The following is a 21496-nucleotide window of genomic DNA, read 5'->3' as shown; positions in this document are numbered from 1 at the left end:
GAGCTGAAGGAGACTGGGGAAGGAGACAAAGGCAGGCATAGGAGGCAAGTGTCACCCAGAGGAAGCAAGCTGGCCCTCCTCTGTACAGTCTCTCCCATGCCACTCTACCCTACAGACTTATCTCCACTCTTCCCTCACATACACTTAGGCACCAGCCAAACTTGGCCCTCACTTGTTCCAGAACATCTGCTGCCATTATCTCCCAGGCCAGCTCTGCCTGGACTATTTTCGTTGCCTCCCTCTCCCTGCTTCCACTGCAATCCACTCTTCCACCCTTACTAGAGTAGTGTTTGAAAGGGATAAACATCCCCAGCCTTGCTTAAAACCCTCACTTCCCTTTCACTTACAATAAACCTCGAGTTTTAAACCTTGACAGTCAGAGCCCTGGAGCACCATCCTGCCCCTGGCTTCTCTGCCCTTACTCGCTGAGCTCCAACCACACTGGAAGGGCATCTTTTCTCCAGCCCTAAGGACACTGCATATGCTCTCCTCCTGCCTACAGGCACATGGCCTCCCAGGTCTTCACGTGCTGCTCCTTCCAGCCTTCAGGTCTCAGGTCAAATTCCACTTCCTCCGTGAGGCCCTCCTGAATCACCCACTGTGCCTCTTTCCCACGGGGCTCTTATATCCCCGCCTGGAAGTTTTCTAAAGGAAAGCAGAACAGGGACACACAATAAGGGCTCACAAAACAAGTGAGTGAAAAAAGTAAAGAGAATTAAAGAATGGTTAGCAGGACTTCAAGGTCACTGGTGGTGTTTTGCAGTTTATTTTTTAAACGCCCTCCTATCCCCATTCCAAACTGGCTGGTCGCAAAGTAGACGTGAACAAGTTACCACGCCCACTTTAGACAAACGGCTGATACGAGAACGAGGCCTCCACCAGCAGGGGGCGACCGAGCTCGCCCCGCGACGCCTCGCCCCACCTCGCCTAGCCACGCCATGCCCCTCCTCTCCACCACTGGGCTCCGCCACGCCCCTTACCCCGCCCTTGCGCCGCGCACGTTTGCCGCCTCCACTTCCTCTTTGGAGGAGCTACAGGCTCGTTGTTTCCGGTATTACCACGTGGAACTCGCGGGCTTGGATGCTTTCGACATGGCGGTGTTTGCAGGCCCAGCCAAGCCGCTCTTGTCCCTGGACCCGAAGGAGGAGGCCAAGTTTCACAACAAGGTGGCTCAGGTTCGCCGGCGCGCAAGTAAGGTGAGCGGCGTCCTTTGTCGGACTGCTGGAGGAGGCGGCAGACGGAGTCTGGGAAGTCTCTGGAACTGCGCCGAATCTTGGGCCGTTCCCTCCGCGCTTGTCTCGCTCGCCTTAAGCCTCTGCTACCCCCATGGTCTCCCAGGGCGGCCCCCAATCTTACGAGCCTGGAGCCAAGGCTACCCGAGACGGGAAGATTGATGTTGACCCGGAAATGATGGGTTTTTCCAGGTTAAGGGTCCTATGGTGGGGTTAGGATCCTCCTATGGAGCTAAAGGACATGATGAAAGGGGAGAAAAAGAAAAACGAATGCTCGGAATGGCTTTCTCATACCGTAGATTGACCCTAGACTTCAGCTGTCGTCCTTTCTCTTTGCCCCCGAATTCTGGAGGTTTTTTTGCCCGGTTAGTGATTTGGAGGTTTTTAAAAGACATTAATTGGCAAGTTTATTTGCTAGATAGGGCTCCTGACATCCCAAGTTATATTTGCCTTGGTTTTTAGCATGAAATAGACGTTTGGAAAACTTAAAAGTTCTTGCAAGCGCATGATGACTGAGATGTTGAAAGGTTTGTCGGCATCGTGAAGGTTAACAGTTGTCTGGAAATTGTTGGATTGGGTGGGTGCGAATAAACGGTGATCTCCGTACAAAATTGAAGGGTATGTTTATGTGGAGTTCTCTGGCCCAGTGATTTAAAATAATGTGTTAGAGATTTACCTGCTTAGCCATTGAGTGAACATATAGTAATTGGGCATTTAAATTGTGCTGGGGCTGAGAAGACAATCTGCTTGACGATTGTCTTGATGGGAGAGAGAGACTTAAACAGCTAATTCTTTAGTTGCTGCTCTGGTAAATGGAAATATGGAATAGGTTCATCTCTTGTTTTGGAAGTTTTGTTGCAATGTGGTTTTGTTGTTGTTGTTTTTTAAAGTATTTTCCTGGTTTTTATGTCTTTAAGCAACAGAAGCAAGAAAAAGAAAAACTTACTCGTGGAGTAATTTATGTGGGCCACCTACCTCCAGCACTTTATGAAACCCAGATCCAAGCATATTTCTCCCAGTTCGGCACTGTTACGAGATTTAGACTGTCCAGAAGTAAAAAAGTAAGATTTTTTGTATCGAAATAGGTTATGTGTTGTATTTTTCAAAAGTACATCATCCTTAACAGTTTAGAGAGCATGTTCACATGTTATTATCACACTTCACACCAGAAAAAGGGGGCATGGGTGAGGTTTAGAACCTGAAACCACCACAAAACTGTAAATGTTTGTTTTGCTATTAAATAAAGTGGTTGCTCCAAATCCTCAAATTAAATTGACAGTTTTGGTAAATGAATCATATTTGTCCTGTGGCTACCAAGTCAGCTGTACATGAACTTAAGTTTCAGGAACAGGTTCATCTGGTATTAATTAGCCTCTGGTGTATGCATTCCTGTAATAGTAAAAGTGGCTACCTATGTTCAAGGCCTGGCTTTTACGGGTAATTAGTTGTATAACCTTAGACAAATTATATATCCTCTGCAGGATATATAGTTTAGTTTTCTGATTTGTAAAATATGAATAAAACAGCATCAACTTCCTAGGAGTATCTAATCAAAGATTAAACGAGGTAATGAATGTAAGGTTCTTAGAACAGTGCCTGATACAGTAAGCATGTGTGTGTGGAATGGGGGCGGGGGGGAGATGTCTTCCCTATCTCATGATTACCAAAGGTTTATGTGGTTTTTTTTCAGTAATAGAGGAATGGCTCACTTTCTCACCGTACACATACATGTTTATTGGTTGTAACCATAGAAACTTCTCATTGTTGGAATCTCTGTTTTTCTTCATGCAATTTTTCCAGTTTTTCATTTGAATTATAACATTAAAGTTAAATTTAACATCTGATTTGGTACATGAGGGGATAACGTGTGCAGCCATCATCTACTAGTTGTCCTGAAATTGCAGGTGTTAAGTTTTGTCAAAGCAACATCTCAACATCAAAAAGGAATTTTTAAAGATTTTATTTATTTTTAGAGGGATGAGAAGGGAGGAGAAAGAGGGAGAGAAACATCAATCCATCTCCTCTCCTACATGCCCCAACCTGGGACCAAAACTGAAATGCAGGCATGTGCCCTGACAGGCAGTCAAATCAGCAACCCTTTGATTTGTGAGATGGTGCCCAACCAACTGAGCCACACTGATCAGGCCTAAAGGGGATTTTAAATTTAAAATACCCTGATATTTATCTCATCCTAACCAAAATAACACATTTTCTGTGTATTCCTCCTCTTCTCGTCATTTGCCTATTTTTAATGGTTGCTTCAAACATCCTGACATCTTCTGGAGAATGATTTAGTGACTTTTTAGCTTTCCACCATTTCCTTTTATCAGGTGTTAGCCTGATCTCATATCAGAACAAAGATCATCTTCAGATCTTTGTTCTTTCAGAAATAGATTTTAGATATACTTGAGGTCCCTTTTCTACCCTTTCCCAGTCCTCTGCATCTTCTTCCCATGCCTAGGAAATTACTGTTCGTGAACTCAGTGTTTTTCATTGCTGTATGTGTTTTTGAAATCTTTACTACATGTATCAGGATACGTTGTATAATATTATTCTATTATTTACAACTTAATTTATTCAACAGTCTGTTTTGAGCTTTAACACTAGTACATTCATTGTCATTGCTGTGTCCCTTTGCTTGAACATACTCAAGTTTATTTACCTTTCTGTTGAACATTAAATTTTTACAGTATTTTACTCTTATAGGTGAAGCTGTTTGGAACATTCTTTGCACAGGTGTAGGCAACTTTGTCTAAAATAGTATATTTCAGACTTTGACCCAATAATAAAAAGTAAGTTTTATGGCAGAAGTCGGCACACATATATGTGTATGTAAATATAACTGAAAGAAAAGTCATATGAGACTACTTTTCAGTTGTTTAAAAATACCTTTTTGACCTACTTAACTGATTTTGTTGAGTGTCATTTATTAGCCATTGGAATTGTCTCTTTGTGAATTGCTTATTCGTATCTTTTGCCCTTTTTATTGCCTTTTTCTAAAACTTTTCTGCCTTTTGTGTGGGATATTTTGTAAAGGTTTTTTTAATATACTGCAATATAATCATTGTTTCCCCCCAGCTTTGTATTTTAAAATTTTTCAAGTCTATAGAAAAGTAGGAAGAATAATAATACAGTGAGAATAAACATGATTTAAACAAAAATTTTAAAAATGAGAGCAGAAATAAAAGAAATGGAGACTACCAAAAAAAAAAAAGGGAACAATAATACAGTGAACATCCCTACCCTCTTCTAGATTCACCCATTATTAACATCCTGACACATTAGCTTCATGTCTCCATAGCTATATAAAAACACACTTTTGTTTTACTAAACCTTTTGAAGAGAGTAGCAGTCATAATACTTTAACAACAAATCCTTTGTCGTAAATCTAGGAATCAGGACTTTTTTCAGAATTGCAGCATACTAGTCTACCATATATTTTCCATCTTCATATATTCTCCGGTGTGTGAGTTGAAGTTGGAATTAAAGGTGCCATAATGTTACTCATTAATGAGGGTAGTGTACATTATTTAAATTAACATTTTAGGAGTCTAATGATGATTACAGTTTAATTGTTGTAGTTTTGTGGATTTTTTAATTGCAGACTGGAAATAGCAAAGGCTATGCCTTTGTGGAGTTTGAATCTGAAGATGTTGCCAAGATAGTTGCTGAAACAATGAACAACTACCTTTTTGGTGAAAGACTCTTGAAGTGTAAGTGCTCTTATCATTCCTTAAGGTTGCCTTGTTGCTTGCTGCTGATGGGTGGCTGTGGTGTGAAGGATTTCTTAGCTACTTAGACATCTTACTTTATTTCTGGGATTAAGTGCATTTTTCAGACAGATTCTAATTAGAATTTTTAAATCTTCCAGAGTAAGAGCTGTTTTTATCTTGAGATGGAATTGGGACAAGTAACTTTAAGGAGTACATAGGAAGTACAACTAACCCACAGTAATGTGATGTGGAAGGCTTCCCTGAAGAAATATAACTTAGATCGAAATTTAAAGATTAAATAGGAGTGAGCCTGGTTTGGGGGAAGAGAATAAAGATAAGAGATTCTGGCTGAGGGAATAGCAAATGGCAGAACTAGAGGTGGCAACAGTATTTGCTTGTGAGGAAATGTAAGAATAGCAAGAGATGAGGGAAAAGAAATAGAAGAAACATGGGGAGGTCAAGTCGTTGAAGTCGTTATATATCCTGAGGACAGTGGAAGACCATATGGGTCCTAGATAGAATAACATTAAAGGTAAGGAATCATATTTCAGAGCTAGTCTCAATGACATCAACTGCATCTCTTATGCAGAGGGAGCTTTAAGGAGTAGAGGAATGACAACACCAGAATAGAAGTTCATCCTGCAGAAAGTAGAGCCAACTCGGCATTCCAGACCACACCTCTCTGGATCCCAGTGCCCTTCAGAGGCAGAGTTAAGTTTCTGGGTGCTCACATGGAGTGTGACATCCCACATAGTTAAGTCACGCACATCTGATCAAGTAGCTGTTGAGGCTGCCCAAGTAGCATCTCTATCTCAGTTCCTGTTGCTATGACAGAGAATCCCAGTAGCCTTATTAAAGTCATGGGTTCATTCGCACATTAAAAACATGGCTCTTGTCAGGAGAAAATGGGCTGAGCAGGTTAACTAAAAGGTGTCAGGACTACATGTGCAGGATCAACACTGCTTATACCCTTCTCCCACTTGGTTGAAAACTTTTTTCTTTTTACCAATAGGTCATTTTATACCACCTGAGAAAGTACATGAGGAACTTTTCACAAAGTGGCATATTCCATTTAAGAAGCCATCATATCCAGCAGTGAAACGGTATAATCAGAACCGGACACTTCTTCAAAAGCTGCGGATGGAGGAGCGATTTCAAAAGAAAGAAAAATTACTCAGGAAGAGATTAGCTAAGAAAGGAATTGATTATAATTTTCCTTCATTGGTAAATATTCCTTCATGAAATATATTTTGTGGCTTTTCTTGGAGGTGGGCTTTGTACCTCACTAGTTGCAGCATGATTATGGTTTTGCGTATAAGGTTTCTAGCCCCATGCTTAGCACATAGTGGGGTCTGACTAAATTTTTAAAACATTGCTTTGTAGGTTCTTCCTGAAAGTGTTTCAGAGCAGATCCAATTATCCATTGTGCAGAAGAGGAAGTTCCAGCAAGGGATTAGCTGATTTGCAAATTTTCATATTTTTAAATTATCAAAGTTAAACCACTAACCAAAACCATAATGCTCATAGATTACTGTCAAAGGTGTCTACCAGAATTAAATGGTGTTTGGTATTATGTTATCAGTAAATTGACCATCCTTTTTATACCATTCTAGTTAAAATTTTGTTTCATGTTTTTTTTAATTGGAAATATTCTTAAAATGTACATCAAATTTTACCAGTATCACCTCTGTGAATTAAATGAGTAGGAGTTGAACTATAGCAAACCTATTTAATGAAAATAAGTTTGTACAGATTTTCATTACATCTCAGTATTGCCTTTCTTACATTTCATTACATCTCATTATAGCTCTTGTATCCTTGCCTGTTGAGTCTGTCCTCCATCTTTGAGTAAAGAGAGCTATGTACCTTTTATTATAAAACAAAAATGCAGGTCGTCAGGGTGTGGCTAGTATAGGTGAAGGTCATATTTCTTGTCTAAATCTTGAGGTTACTTTGGATCTTTCATAGACCTTCTCTGAGCTAATTTGTTGTAAGAGGTGGCATCTAGTCCTAGGGTGACTGACTAGAAGACTGAGTTACCAACTTTTGGGCCAGTTCTGGGTTGTTAAGTCTTTGCCTAAATCCTAAACACAGTCCTTGCCAGTATGTGTTTAAAAAGCATGATGTCCCAATCTGTGGGCCTGGTACCTTCATGAACCATTTAGGAGCTGGTGCACTGAAGCAGGGTTCTGCAGGACAGCTCCAGGCTTCAGCCCCACTTGAGGTTCTGCAGCTTCTGCCCATTCCTCAGGCGTCTCTGCTAGTTTTTGCTTTTTACTTAAATCATTCACTGTACTGGGAGATTATGCTTTTTAAGTTGAAATGCTTTGTCACTTAGGAAGGATCTGCTGATAATATATATAAGGAGCTAATGCTAAGTTAAAAATGTAAATATGTGTTACTGCCTGTTAATAACTTCTGTATGTTTACTTAAGATTTTACATAAAAAGGAAAAAAGCAATGCTTCAAACACTGATCTTCAGAAATCCACGAATAGCCAGGTAAAAATTTTCTTTATATTATGTGCCAGGCATTAGAGAAAGATTAATGGGAAAATATATTCAAACTATTGCAACTGATAATTATGCAAATTGATGAAGTTTCTTAAAATTTATTGAAGGTTTTACCTAAGAAGAAGAAAAAAAGGGTTTCAGCCACACCTAACACTCCCGAGAGGACTCTGAATAGCCAGGTAAAATTGTCTTCAATATTTTGGGAAAAGCAGTTTCTGCTACTGTCACTTCGTTAAAATTTCAAAATTAATATTGTGACTTTAGCACATATAGTGAGCTCATTAGCAACAGTTATCACTGTGAGTATTACTACAGTTTCTACCTCTTAAGCAGAGTGATTTATCAGAAAGGAGGCCACAATTTTTATGAATGTAAGATTTTAAATCGAGCTTTCTACCTCATACCCTATAATGTAGCATGTTTTAACTATGAATTTTCATACTGAATTTGATAAGCACCTTTAAACTCTTTATTATGTGCGATTATAGCACTGAAAGATGAAATAGGCCATAAGTAACACAGCACAACTTGTAAAAATAGAGGGGAGATGTTTATGGAGGGAGGGGTAAAGTCATTCCTCATATCTTCCCGCATTTATGTATTATAATATTTTACTTGTTGAATCCAGGACCCCACACCAGTTTGTACACCAACATTTTTGGAGAAACGAAAATCTGAAATCGCTGAAATGAATGATGATGAAGATAATGAAATAGTTTTCAAACAACCCTTATCTGGCATAAAAGAAGGAACACAAGAGACTAAAACACCTACGCATTCAAGGAAAAAAAGACAAAGAAAAAGTAAACAGTGCTTCTGAATATATTACATATAATACTTTTGGAAATGTGATATTACTCTGATGACTTGAGTTTTTTGTATTTAAATAGATAAAGTAGAATTCAGCTCTTGACAAGATCAGAAGAAACACTGTTGGTTCATGTCGATAAGGAAAGGAATCAATAATTGTGGCTTGCCTGCCCTAGCTGAAATAGAGGAGTGCATACACCATCTTACGGTAGTCAGGCTCACGGTGCCTCTGTCCCAGTCTCTTCTCATTTTCTTGGCAGATTTTATCGCTGTCTCTAGTGACTCTACCTATATAAAAGGGTCACCACTAACTGCAAGTTTAAGTACTAAACTGCAGTATGTGTTGTATAATACCAAATAAAGAAAATAAAATCTTGATTGATTGACTGTATGGTTCTCTGTGTTAGGTTGTGCATTTAACCCATAAGGGTATTTAGACTTCAACATCATATGATTGAAACAGTTAAATTATGGAGAGCAAGAAGGCAGCTCAACTATTGATACAGATTTATTTTATGTATATATGATCATTTACTAAAATTAGTTTATGGTATGCTAGCATGGGTTACCAACTACAATTTTGTATCAGTATCAGTGTGGAGTTCTGTTTTGTGGTTCAAATGGTGACCAGCAAATGAACTTTTTAAAAAAATTTATTTGTATGCAGTTGGGACTTCGGTGTCTTGAAGCAAAGTAGGTTTTCACTTCAAATATTTTTAAGTTCCTGATGCCCTTGAAATGTACTTTTGTATTAACTAATCCAGATTCATTAAAAACTGCCATCAAACACTTTTTCATCGAGTATTTGTTAAATCTTTAATATGATATTAACTAAGTTGGTTGCATTTGTGCTACAAGAGTTTAGTTGTGATAGAGACCATATACAGTACTCTCATTGTTTAGTGCTGCTGGGTACACTACAAGTGGGAGTGACATGGCTTTAGTGTGATGTACTTTTTGTGCCACATGCATTATGGTACCATAAAGTTCATGTACTTTTATCAGTACATACCCATCATGTCAAAAGAAAAGAAAATGAACTTGAATGCACAGTAGACTGGATTGTTTTATCAATTCTGATGGCAAAGCATTGTGTCTACTTTGCAATGATACTTCATCTGTCCTCAAAGAATACTCATTACAGTATTCCCAACTTACAAAAAAGCAACAGCCAGAGAATTAAAGATTTTAAATGGAATATCTCAGCAAGTTTTTTGACCCCAAAAATTACAAGTCTGTAACTAAATTTTCCAAGTGCCTTGTTAGTTAAGCATGGAAAGCCCTTTACCAATGATATGGTATTTAAATTGTGTTTGATTGCACCCACTGCAGAAACAGGTCCAAATAAACTTTTTAAGACAGCCTTTAAGCAAGAAAGTTACTTGAGTTAAGGAAGTAACGTAATAGTCAACTTAAAAACAAGGCAAATGACTTCTGGTCAAGATGGCATCAGTAGACATGACTCGCCTCCGCACAAAATTAAAGCTAAAATACAGAACCACCATCACTCAGAATTGTCAGAAACTGAGTTAAATGGAACTCTGACAACTATGGAATTAAACCACATCCATCCAGACCTGTAAGAGGGACACACATGGAACAAGCCAGTTCTGCACACATATGCATTAGTTAAAAGTTTCAAATGGATATCTCAGGAGCAAGGAGTCCCAGCGCCACACCAAACCCTGAAGCCCAGAGTTCCAGTGCCAGGAAGGTAAGTCCCCACAACTGCCTTCAAAAACCATTGAGGATTGAGTCAGTGGAACAAACTCTTAAGCCCCCAACAATTCCTCTTAACTCACACAGAGACTCATCTATGTAGACCCTCCCTCTGCACTCCAGCGCTAGGGTAGCAGCTGGAAAGGCACCAGTGGTACATGGAGAAACAAGGATCTAGCATCAAGGCAAGTAAAGGCTATTGTCCATTTCCTAAACCATCTTACAAGGTCTGCAAGTTGGTGGCATATCTGAGACAACATTGCACTGGCTTAACACCTACCTTGGAGATCCCTAGAGACTGCCCCACCTAACTTGCAGGCACACCCAAACTGGTTTTCCATATGAAATCTTGGCTCACACTTAAGGTCCCAAATCCTGTTAAACAAGCAGCAGCTGGCCTCAGTGAGTCCTAAGCCCAGCTCTAACAACAGCCAGCCTACATTCAAGCTTGGATTGACCTGGGAAACTCCAAGACCAGCACAAGTACTGTCCAACTCAGATTGCTTTATAGCTCAGGCAAGATGGCCCCAGGCAAAACAGGTAGGGGTGGACCTTGGCCTGCACCACCTGGGTACTCCAGGACCAGCGCACCCAATGAACAGCTACAGACCACAGCACCACCACCTGGTCCCTGCACAGTTAATCCTACACAGAGGGCAGGAGGTGGTGGTCAATGGTCACAGCAAGTCCTTGCTGCTGACCGGCCTAGGTAAATCCCTTCCACTGACCTGCCAACAGCAACCAAGGTTCAACCACAAGAGAAGGGTATACTCAGTTTACACAGATGGTGCACCTCAAGTGGTGATAGCCAAGGTGATAGGGGAGGCTGAGCCACTGGACCCTACAGGAAGTGACTCATTCAGGTTCTCACAGTGATTCAAGGCAAAACTAGTATTTCCCTTAATATTGGACTTCCCTACACAGAACAGAAAACCCAGCATAATACGTGCACAAGCAGGAGGTAGATTTCTGTTGTCATGGAAGAGAACTATAGATGTGGACAGCCCCTGCTGAACATTGACTGCCCACCCTAGCAGGAGGCCATCATCTGTCTTTATGACCAAGCACTTGCTGCTGGTGTCCATCCCCAAGGCTGTGTTTGGTGCCAGACGGCTGCTGGAGCAACAGCCTGAACCATGTCCACATTTTAGGTTATGGTGCATCACCACATTAACTGTCATAATTTCAGCAGCACATCATTACACATGATTGCAAATACAAGTGCTGGGTGGGTGTTGAGCTTGGAGAGGCTGCACTTACTCATGTGGTCATTCAGGAAACAAGAGTTCTCCCACCACGTGCCTTCTTTATCTTTAGGACCCCCATCACTTCTGCATCCATCAGCACAAATGGGGAGACCATGGAGAAATGCATGTAGGAGGATTTTACAGGCCAGGTCTGCACCCAGTTTCTTTCTTCCTGTATTGTTAACAAATGACTTTTTATGTAACCACAAGAGCAGCTGGGAGAGACTGTCTAGCCCTGGGCCCTAAGAGAGTAAAATAAGTTTTGCTGCAGAGCTAAAGATCTTTGCCCCATTGAGAAATTCATTCAGTTTCATAGTGTTTTTTACACCAGTAACAAGTATTTACCATATGCTAAGTGCATACTAAGGGCTAAAATGTAATTTGATCAAGCAGCAATTGACTTGGGAGAAGCTCCACATCAAAGGAAGACCGTAAGACATGGTGTGATATGTCTGGCATCCTCAGAGAAAACAGTCAAGCATAAGAGCTCTGAAAGTCTGGTGAATAATTCTGAATTTGAAAGCTGCCTGGAATAACAGCAGGTGAAGTCCACTTTCGGAGAAGAAGGAGGTGTGCTGGCTGGAGGAAGATGGCAGTAGGAACAACAGAAGCAGGTCTTTCCTGTACAAGATTTTAGAAGGAATACTATGCAGCAATGAAACATATATATGGTAGAAATCATAATGAAAGGGATAATTGCTTATATAAAGTGAAAAACTGTCTGGGGATACAGGGTAATCCCATTTTTAATTTTTAAAGAATTTATTTTTTTTCAGAGAGAGGAGAGGGGAGGGAGAAAGAGACAGAGAAAAACATCTATTTGAGAGAGAAATATTGATTGGCACGCACCCCAACCAGGGAACAAACCTGCAACCAAGGCATGTCCTCTGACCAAGCGTCTGAACTGTGACTTTTCACTTTGTGGGATGATGCCAAAACAACAGAATTTAATCTTATTTTTATAGTTTTTTAAAATAATGTTTTTCAGATTAGGTTAAAATTTATTTATATCTCATTTTATCTTTTAAATTTAAGTATAGTTGATATACAATATTTTTTTGCTTAGTAATTTCTTTTTAAATTTATAAATCATGTTTATTCTATTAGAGTTGTCTCAATTTTTACCCCTGTACCCCTTTCCACCCATCCAACGCCCACCCCCCACTCCCACAGTCAATTCCCACTCTGTTGTCCATGTCCTTGGGTCATTCATACATGTTCTTTGTCTACTCCCTTCCCCTTCTTTCCACCATTGTCCTCTTTCCCCATCCCCTCTGGTCACTTTCAGTCTGCTCCATGTTTCCATGCCTGTGGTTCATTTTGTCTGTTAGTTTATTTTGCTGAATAGAGTCCACTTATAGGTGAGATCATATGGTATTTGTCTTTCATCAACTGGATTATTTCCCTTAGCTTTATATTCTCAAATTCCACCCATGTTGTCGCAAAACGTAGGAGTTCCATCTCTCTCTCTCTCTTTCTTTCTTAAATGCAGATAGATTTTATTTTTTTAGATGTCAAAGTTAATTATAAAATATGAAAAAAATTTAAAACCATTATAGTCTCAGCAATTAAACCAACATGATGTCAGCATAGGTAATCAAGTAGATCAATGAAATATAATGAGCATTCTAGAAACAAACATATATATCTAACAATATAATATATGATTAAGTTGATATTTCAAATCAACGGGCAAAATAAGGCTTATTCAACAAATAAGGTGCATGGACCACTATTACTTGAAATAAAACAAATATAGAGCCCTATTTCACACATTATCCCAAAAATATTCAGGTGAGTTAAAAATCAATATGTAGAATCTAAGGAGTTTTAGAAGAAAATGGAACAAATATCATTCATGACCTGAAGTAAAATATTCAAACCCAGAAGTTATAAAGGAAATATTGACAATATGACTATATTAAACATTTAACTATATAGGAATATACATACATAAAAAAAGTTAAAGGACAAGTAATAGAATAGAAAAGTATTTGCAACACATCTAAAATATGGTCAATAGGGTTTTTAAAAAAATTTTTTTAGGGAAAATAGTTCTACAAACCTTTAGTCAAAAAATAGAGAATATGAAAACTCATTTAAAGCTTTTTTTAAAAAAATAGAAATAGGCAAGAAATATACTAAAACAGGATTAGTTTCAACAAATACTAAAGGAACAATTAAAATGACATCATTGTCACAATCAGATTAATGAGTATTAAAAATACTGGTAATACCAAGTATTCGCAACTCTGAAAGGAACTGGGTATTCATAGAAACTTTCTCTTCATCTTAAAGCAGTCCCTTTGCATATTTTGTAGTGCTGGTTTGGTGGAGGTGTATTCTTTTAGTCTTCTTTTGTTTGGGAAACTCCTTATTTCACCTTCCATTTAATTGAGAGCCTTATGGGTAGAGCAATCTTGGTTGCAGACCTTTGCTTTTCATTCCTTGGAATATTTCTTGCCATTCCCTTCTGGCTTTCACTGTTTCTGTTGAGAAGTCAGCTGCTAGGCGTATTGGGGCTCCTTTATATGTTACTACCTCTTTCTCCCTTGCTTGCTTTAGGATTCCCTGTTTGTCTTTGATATTTGCCATTTTAATGATGATGTGTCTTGGAGGGGGCCTCATTGGGTTCCTCTTAAATGGGATCCTCTGTGCTTCCTGGACTTGTGCGACTTTTTCTCCTCTCCAATTAGGGAAGTTTTCCATCATTACTTTTTCAAAGAGGCTCTCTATCCCTTTCTTATCCTCTTCTCCTTCTGGTATCCCTATTATACGGATATTATTACATATTAGGTTGTCCTGCATTTCCTTCAATGCCTCTTCATTCTTTTGGAGTCTTTTTCCATTTTCTTGCTCTTTCTGGGAGCTTTTGTCTACCTTATCCTGCCACTTACTGATTTGGTCCTCAGCTTCATCGAGTCTGCTTTTGATTCCTTCTACTGTGTTTTTCAATTCAGAAATTGTATTCTTCATTTCCTCTCGTCTCTTATTGATAGTTTCTATGTCCTTTTTCATGCTGATATAGTTTGCAGTAAGTTCCTTGTAGTTTCCCTGTAGTTTTAGGTAATTCTCTCTGAGCTCACTGAGGTAATTGAGCTTCCTTAGAACTGTTGTTTGGAACTCAGTATCTGATAGTTTACTTGCCTCTATTTCATTTAGTTCTCTTTCTGGAGATTCCTCTTTTCCCTTTGAATGGGTCATATTTCTCTGTCTTCCCATTGTTTGTGAGACTCTTCCCTTTTGCTTTTGCTCCTTAAGTTGATCTGTCTTGATTTCCTGACTTTGTGGTGTGAACTTCTCTGGTTGGAGAACACTGTTTTTACTTTCTGGATCTGGCTCTGACGATGTCAGATGTTGACCCTCTCTAACCTTAGGGAGTCTGTTTGAGACTTCCAGTAATCTATTGTTTGTGGCTGCCTCCTTCATCTGTTAATCCATTCACTCTGCACTCAGCAGGCTGCCTTAGACAGCTCACGGTGGGGCGGAGTTCCCCTGAAGGTGGGGTTATTGGGTCCTTTCATGCCACTGCCATATGGGGGAAGAGTCTGCACTGGGATCCAGCTGGCTGCTCTCTCAGTTCTCTCCCCAAAGCCTCCTTCCCCTGTCTCTCCTCAAGTGTCTCCAGCCCACTCTGCCCCCACCTTTGCCGGAGACCAGGGTAAGTGGCTGCAAATAAAAATTTATGTGTTGGCTCTTTAAACAGTTGTGTCTCTAGCCACCTGTCTCTGGCAGAGAGCAACCCTGCCGCTTTTTGCAGCTGGCTGTTTTCTGTGTACTTTTTGGGCTCTGGTGCTGTGGGCTAGAGATCCCCACTTTTGGTTTAGACCCCGCTCTTCTCTAGGGGGATCCAACTGGCCGTTTCTATATCCTTCTAGTGCTGCCACCCATGGGCGCCCTGCCCACCTCTTCAGGTCTGTACCGCACTCCTTACCAGTTAGATTGTGCTAACGCTGATTCTTCTGTCTCTGAGGTTACAAGGCCCCTCTCTCGCTCTTGTTCAGTTGTTTGTTCCAGGTGATTTCTCCACAATTTAGTTGTAATTCCAGGTTGGTCCTGGGAGGAGGTCAGTGTGACTTCCACTCCTCCTCCATCTTGATTCTCCAATAATTTTTTGTTATTTGAAAGATTTTCTTTATTTTTAGAGAGAGGTGAAGGGAGGAGATCAACATTAATGTGTGGTGTCCTCTTGCGCAGCTCCTGCTGGGGACCTGGCCTGCAACCCAGGCATGTCCCCGATGGGGAATTGAACTTGTGACCCTTTGGTTCACAGGCCGACATTCAATCTACTGAGCCACACCAGCCAGGGTGTTAATCTTATTTTTTTTTTTTTTTTTAAGAAAACTCTCTGCAATTAGTGGCATTAGACAGATTGTAATCTTTCAATTTTAAAAAAATATTTTATTGTTGAAATAAGCGAGAGGATTTTATACATGTTTTGGGTTTTTTACTTTTTTTTTTAAAGCAGGCATACAGTGTTGTATGTGAGGTAAATAAGTTATTCCACTTTCCCTTATAACACTTTTCCTTTGCTGTGCTGGGACTCATGGCCGTACTCAGATGCCCAGAAAATGCTTCTTAAAATATTGCACTTGGGAACTGGCTACTATTTTTTAAAGTGATAAATTCCAAGACCACGACTTGCACTAGAATGCACCTCACAAACACTGAATCCAAGAACCCTGCAGCACTTATGCCATTTTTTAAAGGGCCACCAGGGGCAGTGTGTGTCTGCTTGAAATAATGGCTCTGTCCAGCGTCCAAGGTTTCTTTACTAGTTAACCTTCTTCCGAATGTGCTTTCTAATCTTAGAAAATTTCTTTTTTAAAATTACACTTTATTGATTATGCTATTACAGTTGTTTCAATAGTCCACCTTTTTCCCTCCTCCACCCAGCACCCCACACTCCCTCAGGCAATCCCCATACCTTGTTCCTGTCCACGGACCATTTGTATAAGTTCTTCGGCTACTCCATTGCCTATACTGTACTTTACATCCCCATGGCTATTCTGTAACTCCTTATTTGTACTCTTAATCCCCTCACCTCTTCACTCATGCCTCCAAACAACCCTCCCTTCTGACAACCATCAAAACGTCCTTCAGTTCCGTGATTCTCTCTGTCCTGGTTTGCTTAGTTTGGTTTTTAGATTCAATTGTTGATAGATATGTATTTGTTGTATTTTATTATTCATTGTTTTATTATTAATGTTGTCTACATTAGACCATGCTACCAAGACAGGGAGTCATGGCAGCTCTACCTAATACATATAAACAATCACAGGGAGGCTGCCAAAATGAGGAGAGAAAGAAACATGGCCCAAATGAAAGAACAGATCAAAACTCTAGAAAAAGAGCTAAACAAAATGCAGATAAGCAATCTATCAGATGCAGAGTTCAAAACACTAGTTATAAGGATGCTTAAGGAAATTACTGAGGACCTCCATAGCATAAAAAAATCCAGTCAGATATGAAGGATGCACTAATTGAAATGAACAATTTACAGGGAAACAACCGTAGAGTAGATCAATCTGAGAATGAAATCAATGATTTGGAACGTAAGGAAGCAAAAAACAACCAATCAGAACTACAAGAAAAAAAAAGAATCCAAAAAATGAAACAGGATAAGCAGCCTCTCAGACAATTTCAAGCATTCCAACATTTACATCATAGGAGTGCAAGAAAGAGAAGAGAAAGAACAAGAAATTGGAAATCTATTTGAAAAAGAAAGAAAACTTCCCTAATCGGGGAAGGGAAATAGACATGCAAGACCAAGAAGCACAAAGAGTCCCAGACAAGATGAATGCAAAGAGGCCTATCCAAGACACATCATAATTAAAACGCCAAAGGTTAAAGATGAAGAGAGAATCTTAAAAGCAGCAAGAGAAAAGAAGTTAATTATCTACAGGGGTGTTCCCGTCAGATTTCTCAAAAAAAACCTTTGCAGACTAGGAGTGATTGGCAAGAAATATTCAGTCATGAAAAGCAGGGACCTACAGCCAAGATTGCTCTACCCAGCAAAGCTATCATTTAGAATCAAAGGACAGATACAGTTTCCCAGGCCAAAAAAAAAAAAAAAAAAACTAAAGGAGTTCATCATCACCAAACCACTATTATATGAAATGTTAAAAGGACTTAATTAAGAAAAAGAAAATCAACTTCCCGCCTAGGTAGAGGCGTAGGTAGATACACTTTGTCTCCTCGCACAACCAAAAGAAGGACAACAACAAATTTAAAAACAAAAATTAACCAGAACTGCCAGAAAATCAAACTGTATGGAAATCCAGCACAAAGGAGTTAAAGAAGAAATGTTCATCCAGACTAGTATAAGGGGTGAAGATGGGCGGCTGGCGTGGAGAGGACGAGTGGCAAGGCGCTGGCTGGAGGACTGGGCCGATGAAGTAGCAGCTGGTGAACTAGACAGTCCCACATTTGCGTGCAGATAAATCGGGAGGAACAGCTGGGGAGGAAGACACCATACCATTCAGGGTTCCAGTGCAGGAAAAGAAAGTCTTAAAACATCTGGAGGTAAGAACCTGTGGTGAAGGCAGGGGCAGGAGAAATTCCCAGCCTCACAGGAGAGTTCATTGGAGGGACCCTCAGGGTCCTAGAATGTATGCAAATCCACCCACCCCGGAATCAGCAGTAGAAGGGCCTGATTTGCTTGTGGGTAACAGGGGAAGTGACTGAAAGCCAGCTGTGAACCAAGCAGGCAGCACTATTCCCTCTCGGACCCCTCCCCCACAGACACAGCATCACAATTCAACAACCTGGGTGGCCCTGCCTTGGCTAATACCTAAGGCTCTGCCCCTCCCAACGTAACAGGTGCACTGAGACAAAGAAATATGACCCCCAAAAACAAATGATAGAACAAATCAAAAGTCCAAAAATAGAACTATGCAATGAAGAGATAACCAACCTATCAGATGCACAGTTCAAAACACTGGTAATCTGGATGTTTACTGAACTGTTTGACCATGGTCGCAAAATGGAGGAAGAAGTGAAGGCTATGCAAAGTGAAATAAAGGAAAATATACAGGGAACCAACAATAGAGGAAAGGAAACTGGGGCTCAAATCAACAATTGGGAGCAGAAAGAAGAGAGATTCATTCAACCAGAACACAATGAAGAAACAAGAATTCCAAAAATTAAGGAGAGGCTTAGGAACCTCTGGGACAACTTTAAACCTTCCAACATCTGAATCATAGTTGTGCCAGAAAGAAAAGAAGAAGAGAAAGACATTGAAAACTTAATGGAGAAAATAATGGAGAACTTCCCCAATCTGACCCAGGAAATGGACTTCCAGGAGATCCAGGAAGCTCAGAGAGTCCAAAGAATTTGGACCCAAGGAAGCACACACCAAGGCACATCATAATTATAATACCCAAGATTAAAGACAAGGAGAGAATCTTAAAAGCAGCAAGAGAAAAGGAGACAGTTACCTAAAAAGGTGTTCCCATAATACTACCAGCTGATTTCTCAAAAGACACCTTGCAGGCAAGAAGGGGCTGGCAAGGAGTATTCAAAGTGATGAAAAGAAAACATGTCCAAGATGACTCTATCCAGCAAAGCTATCATTTAGAATGGAAGGGCAGATAAAGCGCTTTCCAGATAAGGTCAAGTTAAAGGAGTTCATCATCACCAAGCCCTTCTTATATGACATGTTAAAGGGACTTATCTAAGAAAAAGAAGATCAAAAACTATGAACAGTAAAATGACAACAAACTCACAACTATCAACAACTGAACCTAAAAACAAAAACAAACTAAGCAAACTAGAACAGAAACAGAATCACAGAAATGGAGATCAGAGGGGAGGGGGAGGGGGAAGAACAGGGGAAAGGGTACAAGGAATAAGCAGCACAAGTAGTATGTACAAAAAAGAGAGGGAGAGGTTAAGAATAGTATAGGAAATGGAGAAGCCAAAGAATTTATATGTACAACCCATGGACATGAACTAAGGGAGGGGGGTATTCTGGGAGGGGGGGATGGTGCAGTGTGCAGGGGAATAAAAGGGACAAAAAATGGGACAACTGTAATAGCATAATCAATAAAATATATATTAAAATAATAAAAAGAAAAAATGTTAAAAATACCTAAACTATGAACAATAACATGGCAAAAATACATATCTAGATTTGTATTTTTAGATTCAATTGTTGATCAATTGAATGTAAAAAACAAACTAAGCAAACAAGAAGAGCAGAGACAGAATCATAGATGTAGAGGACATTTTGATGGTTGCCAGATGGGAGTAGGGTGTGGGGGAATGGGTGAAGAGGCGAGGGGATTAAGAAGTACAAATAAGGAATTACAGACTAGCCATGGGGATGTACAGTACAGTATAGGACATGGGTAGCCAAAGAACTTACACGCATGACCCACAGACAGGACAATGGTGGGGGGATTGCCTGAGGATGGCTGTGCTGGGTGGAAGGGGGATAAAGGGGGAAAAAATCAGGACAACTGTAATGGCATAATCAATAAAATATAATTTTTAAAAAAAGGCATATGAAAATGATGATGGAAGGAGACTTAAGTTGGTGAACACATAAAAATAAATAAAAAGGTAATTTATTTTGAATGTTTTCTCATGGCTCTTGAGTTAAAAGACCTTACCAATACTGTTCAGCTGACTATTCAAAAAGCCAATGCCAAATTTGAAGTGCTAGAGTGACCAATTCATCACAGTTTGCCCATAAGCTTTCTGGTTTGAACACTGGAAATACCATGTTGCAGGAACCTCCTTAATCCCAGGCTAATTGAGACGGCCTGTTGCCCTAGAAAAGACAGAAGAATTAGCCACTATGCATTGCCTGTGTGGAACAATTATAAACAAAATATTTTTGAAGTTGAGAAAATACTTACTCGGTACAATGGAAGTAGAAGCTTCCAAGATGTGCCACAGCTGATGGTGGTAGAAATAAAAAATGTGGAGCAGGAAAAGGCTTAGACTGTAGAGTTTGTGAAGATTAAGGTGTTTATTACCTGTTCATTGTATCATTAACCAGCAAGTAAGTACTTAAAAAGTATGTGAACCTATCATGTGTTATTGAACTAATTGTATCACTAGTGTACTTCATTTATTGTGGATTTAGCCATCATCAGTTCCTTGTATTTCTGAAAATAAATGCTGCATATTCTAACTTGCCCTACCACATAGAAATCGATGGCTTTGCAGTGGTAAAGTTTTATTGAGACTTTCTGACGTAGGGTCAAGGCTGCAAATTTCTGAATGAGACGAGCCTTCCTTGAACACTGAATGGCTTTGGAAATTATCTTTTGCTGTAGACTTGATATTTCTGAATGAATTTAAGTCAATGAATTCAACTTAAAATGACAAGTCAGAGCATCAATTATGTTTGAAACTTCTATGGTACTAAAGTCACTTTGATGACAACACTTGAATAAATGTCACACTGCTTTCTATGCTGTCAAAAGTTAAAACAAGATCTCCATACCCACGCAGATTTGCAGCAAATATATTTCCATCATCAAACTACAGTTCCAGACCTCAATACAAGCACAAAGGAAATTTTCATGCTTCAAAATGTATTTAACTAGTATTGCAAACTACCACTTTTCAGCTGAAGGTGTGATGTAATGAATGACACGCTAAAAGGCAAGTATCAAGACAAGAAGCTAACAGAGTTCTACAATGCCTTACAAGTGAGGAATATACTCAAAATCATATGCCTGGGGATTGATAATCAGTACTTGACAGTACCTGTCTGTGTGAAAAGACATTTCAAAAGATAAAGTACACATACCTAGGTTGCTGGTTTGATCCCCAGTTGGAGCATGTATGTGAGGTAACTGATTGATTTTTCTCTATCTCCTTCCCCCTGCCCCCCTTCTCTCTCTAAAATCAATACATATATCCTTGGATAAGGATATTTTTTAAAAGATGAAGTACAAAAAATGTTATTACAGATTTGTATTAAAAATGAACATTAGTAAGTGACTTTTATGATAGAAAACACCACATACTTTCTATAAAATTTAAATCAAAATATATCATAAACCTAAATGTAAAATATAAAACTATAAAACTTTTAGAAGTAAACATTGGAGAAAAATCTCCATGACCTGGTATTAGGCAAAGAGTTCTTAGACATGATGCCAAAAGCATAATCCATTTTTAAAAATGATAAATTGAACTTAAAATTTAACTTACTCTATGTTTAAGACACTGTTAAGAGAATGAAAAGAAAGATACAGACTAGGTGAAAATATTTGCAAAGTACTTTTCACCCAGAATAGACC

General features: G+C 39.4%; 1 protein-coding gene across 2 annotated transcripts; it reads left to right on the top strand.

Moving 5' to 3' along the window:
• Nucleotides 1-1026: 1026 nt before the first annotated feature.
• On the top strand, nucleotides 1027-9043 carry NIFK (nucleolar protein interacting with the FHA domain of MKI67). Of its 2 annotated transcripts, none has more exons than XM_054575025.1 (7): nucleotides 1027-1196; nucleotides 2156-2293; nucleotides 4837-4945; nucleotides 5958-6169; nucleotides 7381-7446; nucleotides 7566-7637; nucleotides 8087-9043. In XM_054575025.1, exons 1-7 carry the CDS (start codon nucleotides 1092-1094, stop codon nucleotides 8276-8278), a joined length of 894 nt encoding a protein of 297 aa, XP_054431000.1. In that variant the 5' UTR covers nucleotides 1027-1091; the 3' UTR covers nucleotides 8279-9043. The 2 variants fall into 2 exon arrangements, with proteins under 2 accessions (XP_054431000.1, XP_054430999.1); XM_054575024.1 differs by having other exon boundaries at nucleotides 2150-2293.
• The last annotated feature ends 12453 nt before the right edge of the window (nucleotides 9044-21496 follow it).

Source organism: Pteronotus mesoamericanus, unplaced genomic scaffold (genome assembly GCF_021234165.1).
Source record: "Pteronotus mesoamericanus isolate MK-2021 breed Mesoamerican mustached bat unplaced genomic scaffold, CSHL_Meso_final contig_27, whole genome shotgun sequence".
NCBI lineage: Eukaryota > Metazoa > Chordata > Mammalia > Chiroptera > Mormoopidae > Pteronotus > Pteronotus mesoamericanus.
Note: the sequence above shows the minus strand (reverse complement) of the source record. Positions and strands in the feature narration are given on the sequence as shown.

Bases quoted from the DNA above. Each gene is read 5' to 3' on its own strand.
- NIFK (XM_054575024.1), top strand. From the start codon at position 1,092: ATGGCGGTGTTTGCAGGCCCAGCCAAGCCGCTCTTGTCCCTGGACCCG. The intron at 2,294-4,836 runs GTAAGATTTTTT...TTTTAATTGCAG, and splicing joins GACTGTCCAGAAGTAAAAAA to ACTGGAAATAGCAAAGGCTA. The intron at 7,447-7,565 runs GTAAAAATTTTC...AATTTATTGAAG, and splicing joins AGAAATCCACGAATAGCCAG to GTTTTACCTAAGAAGAAGAA.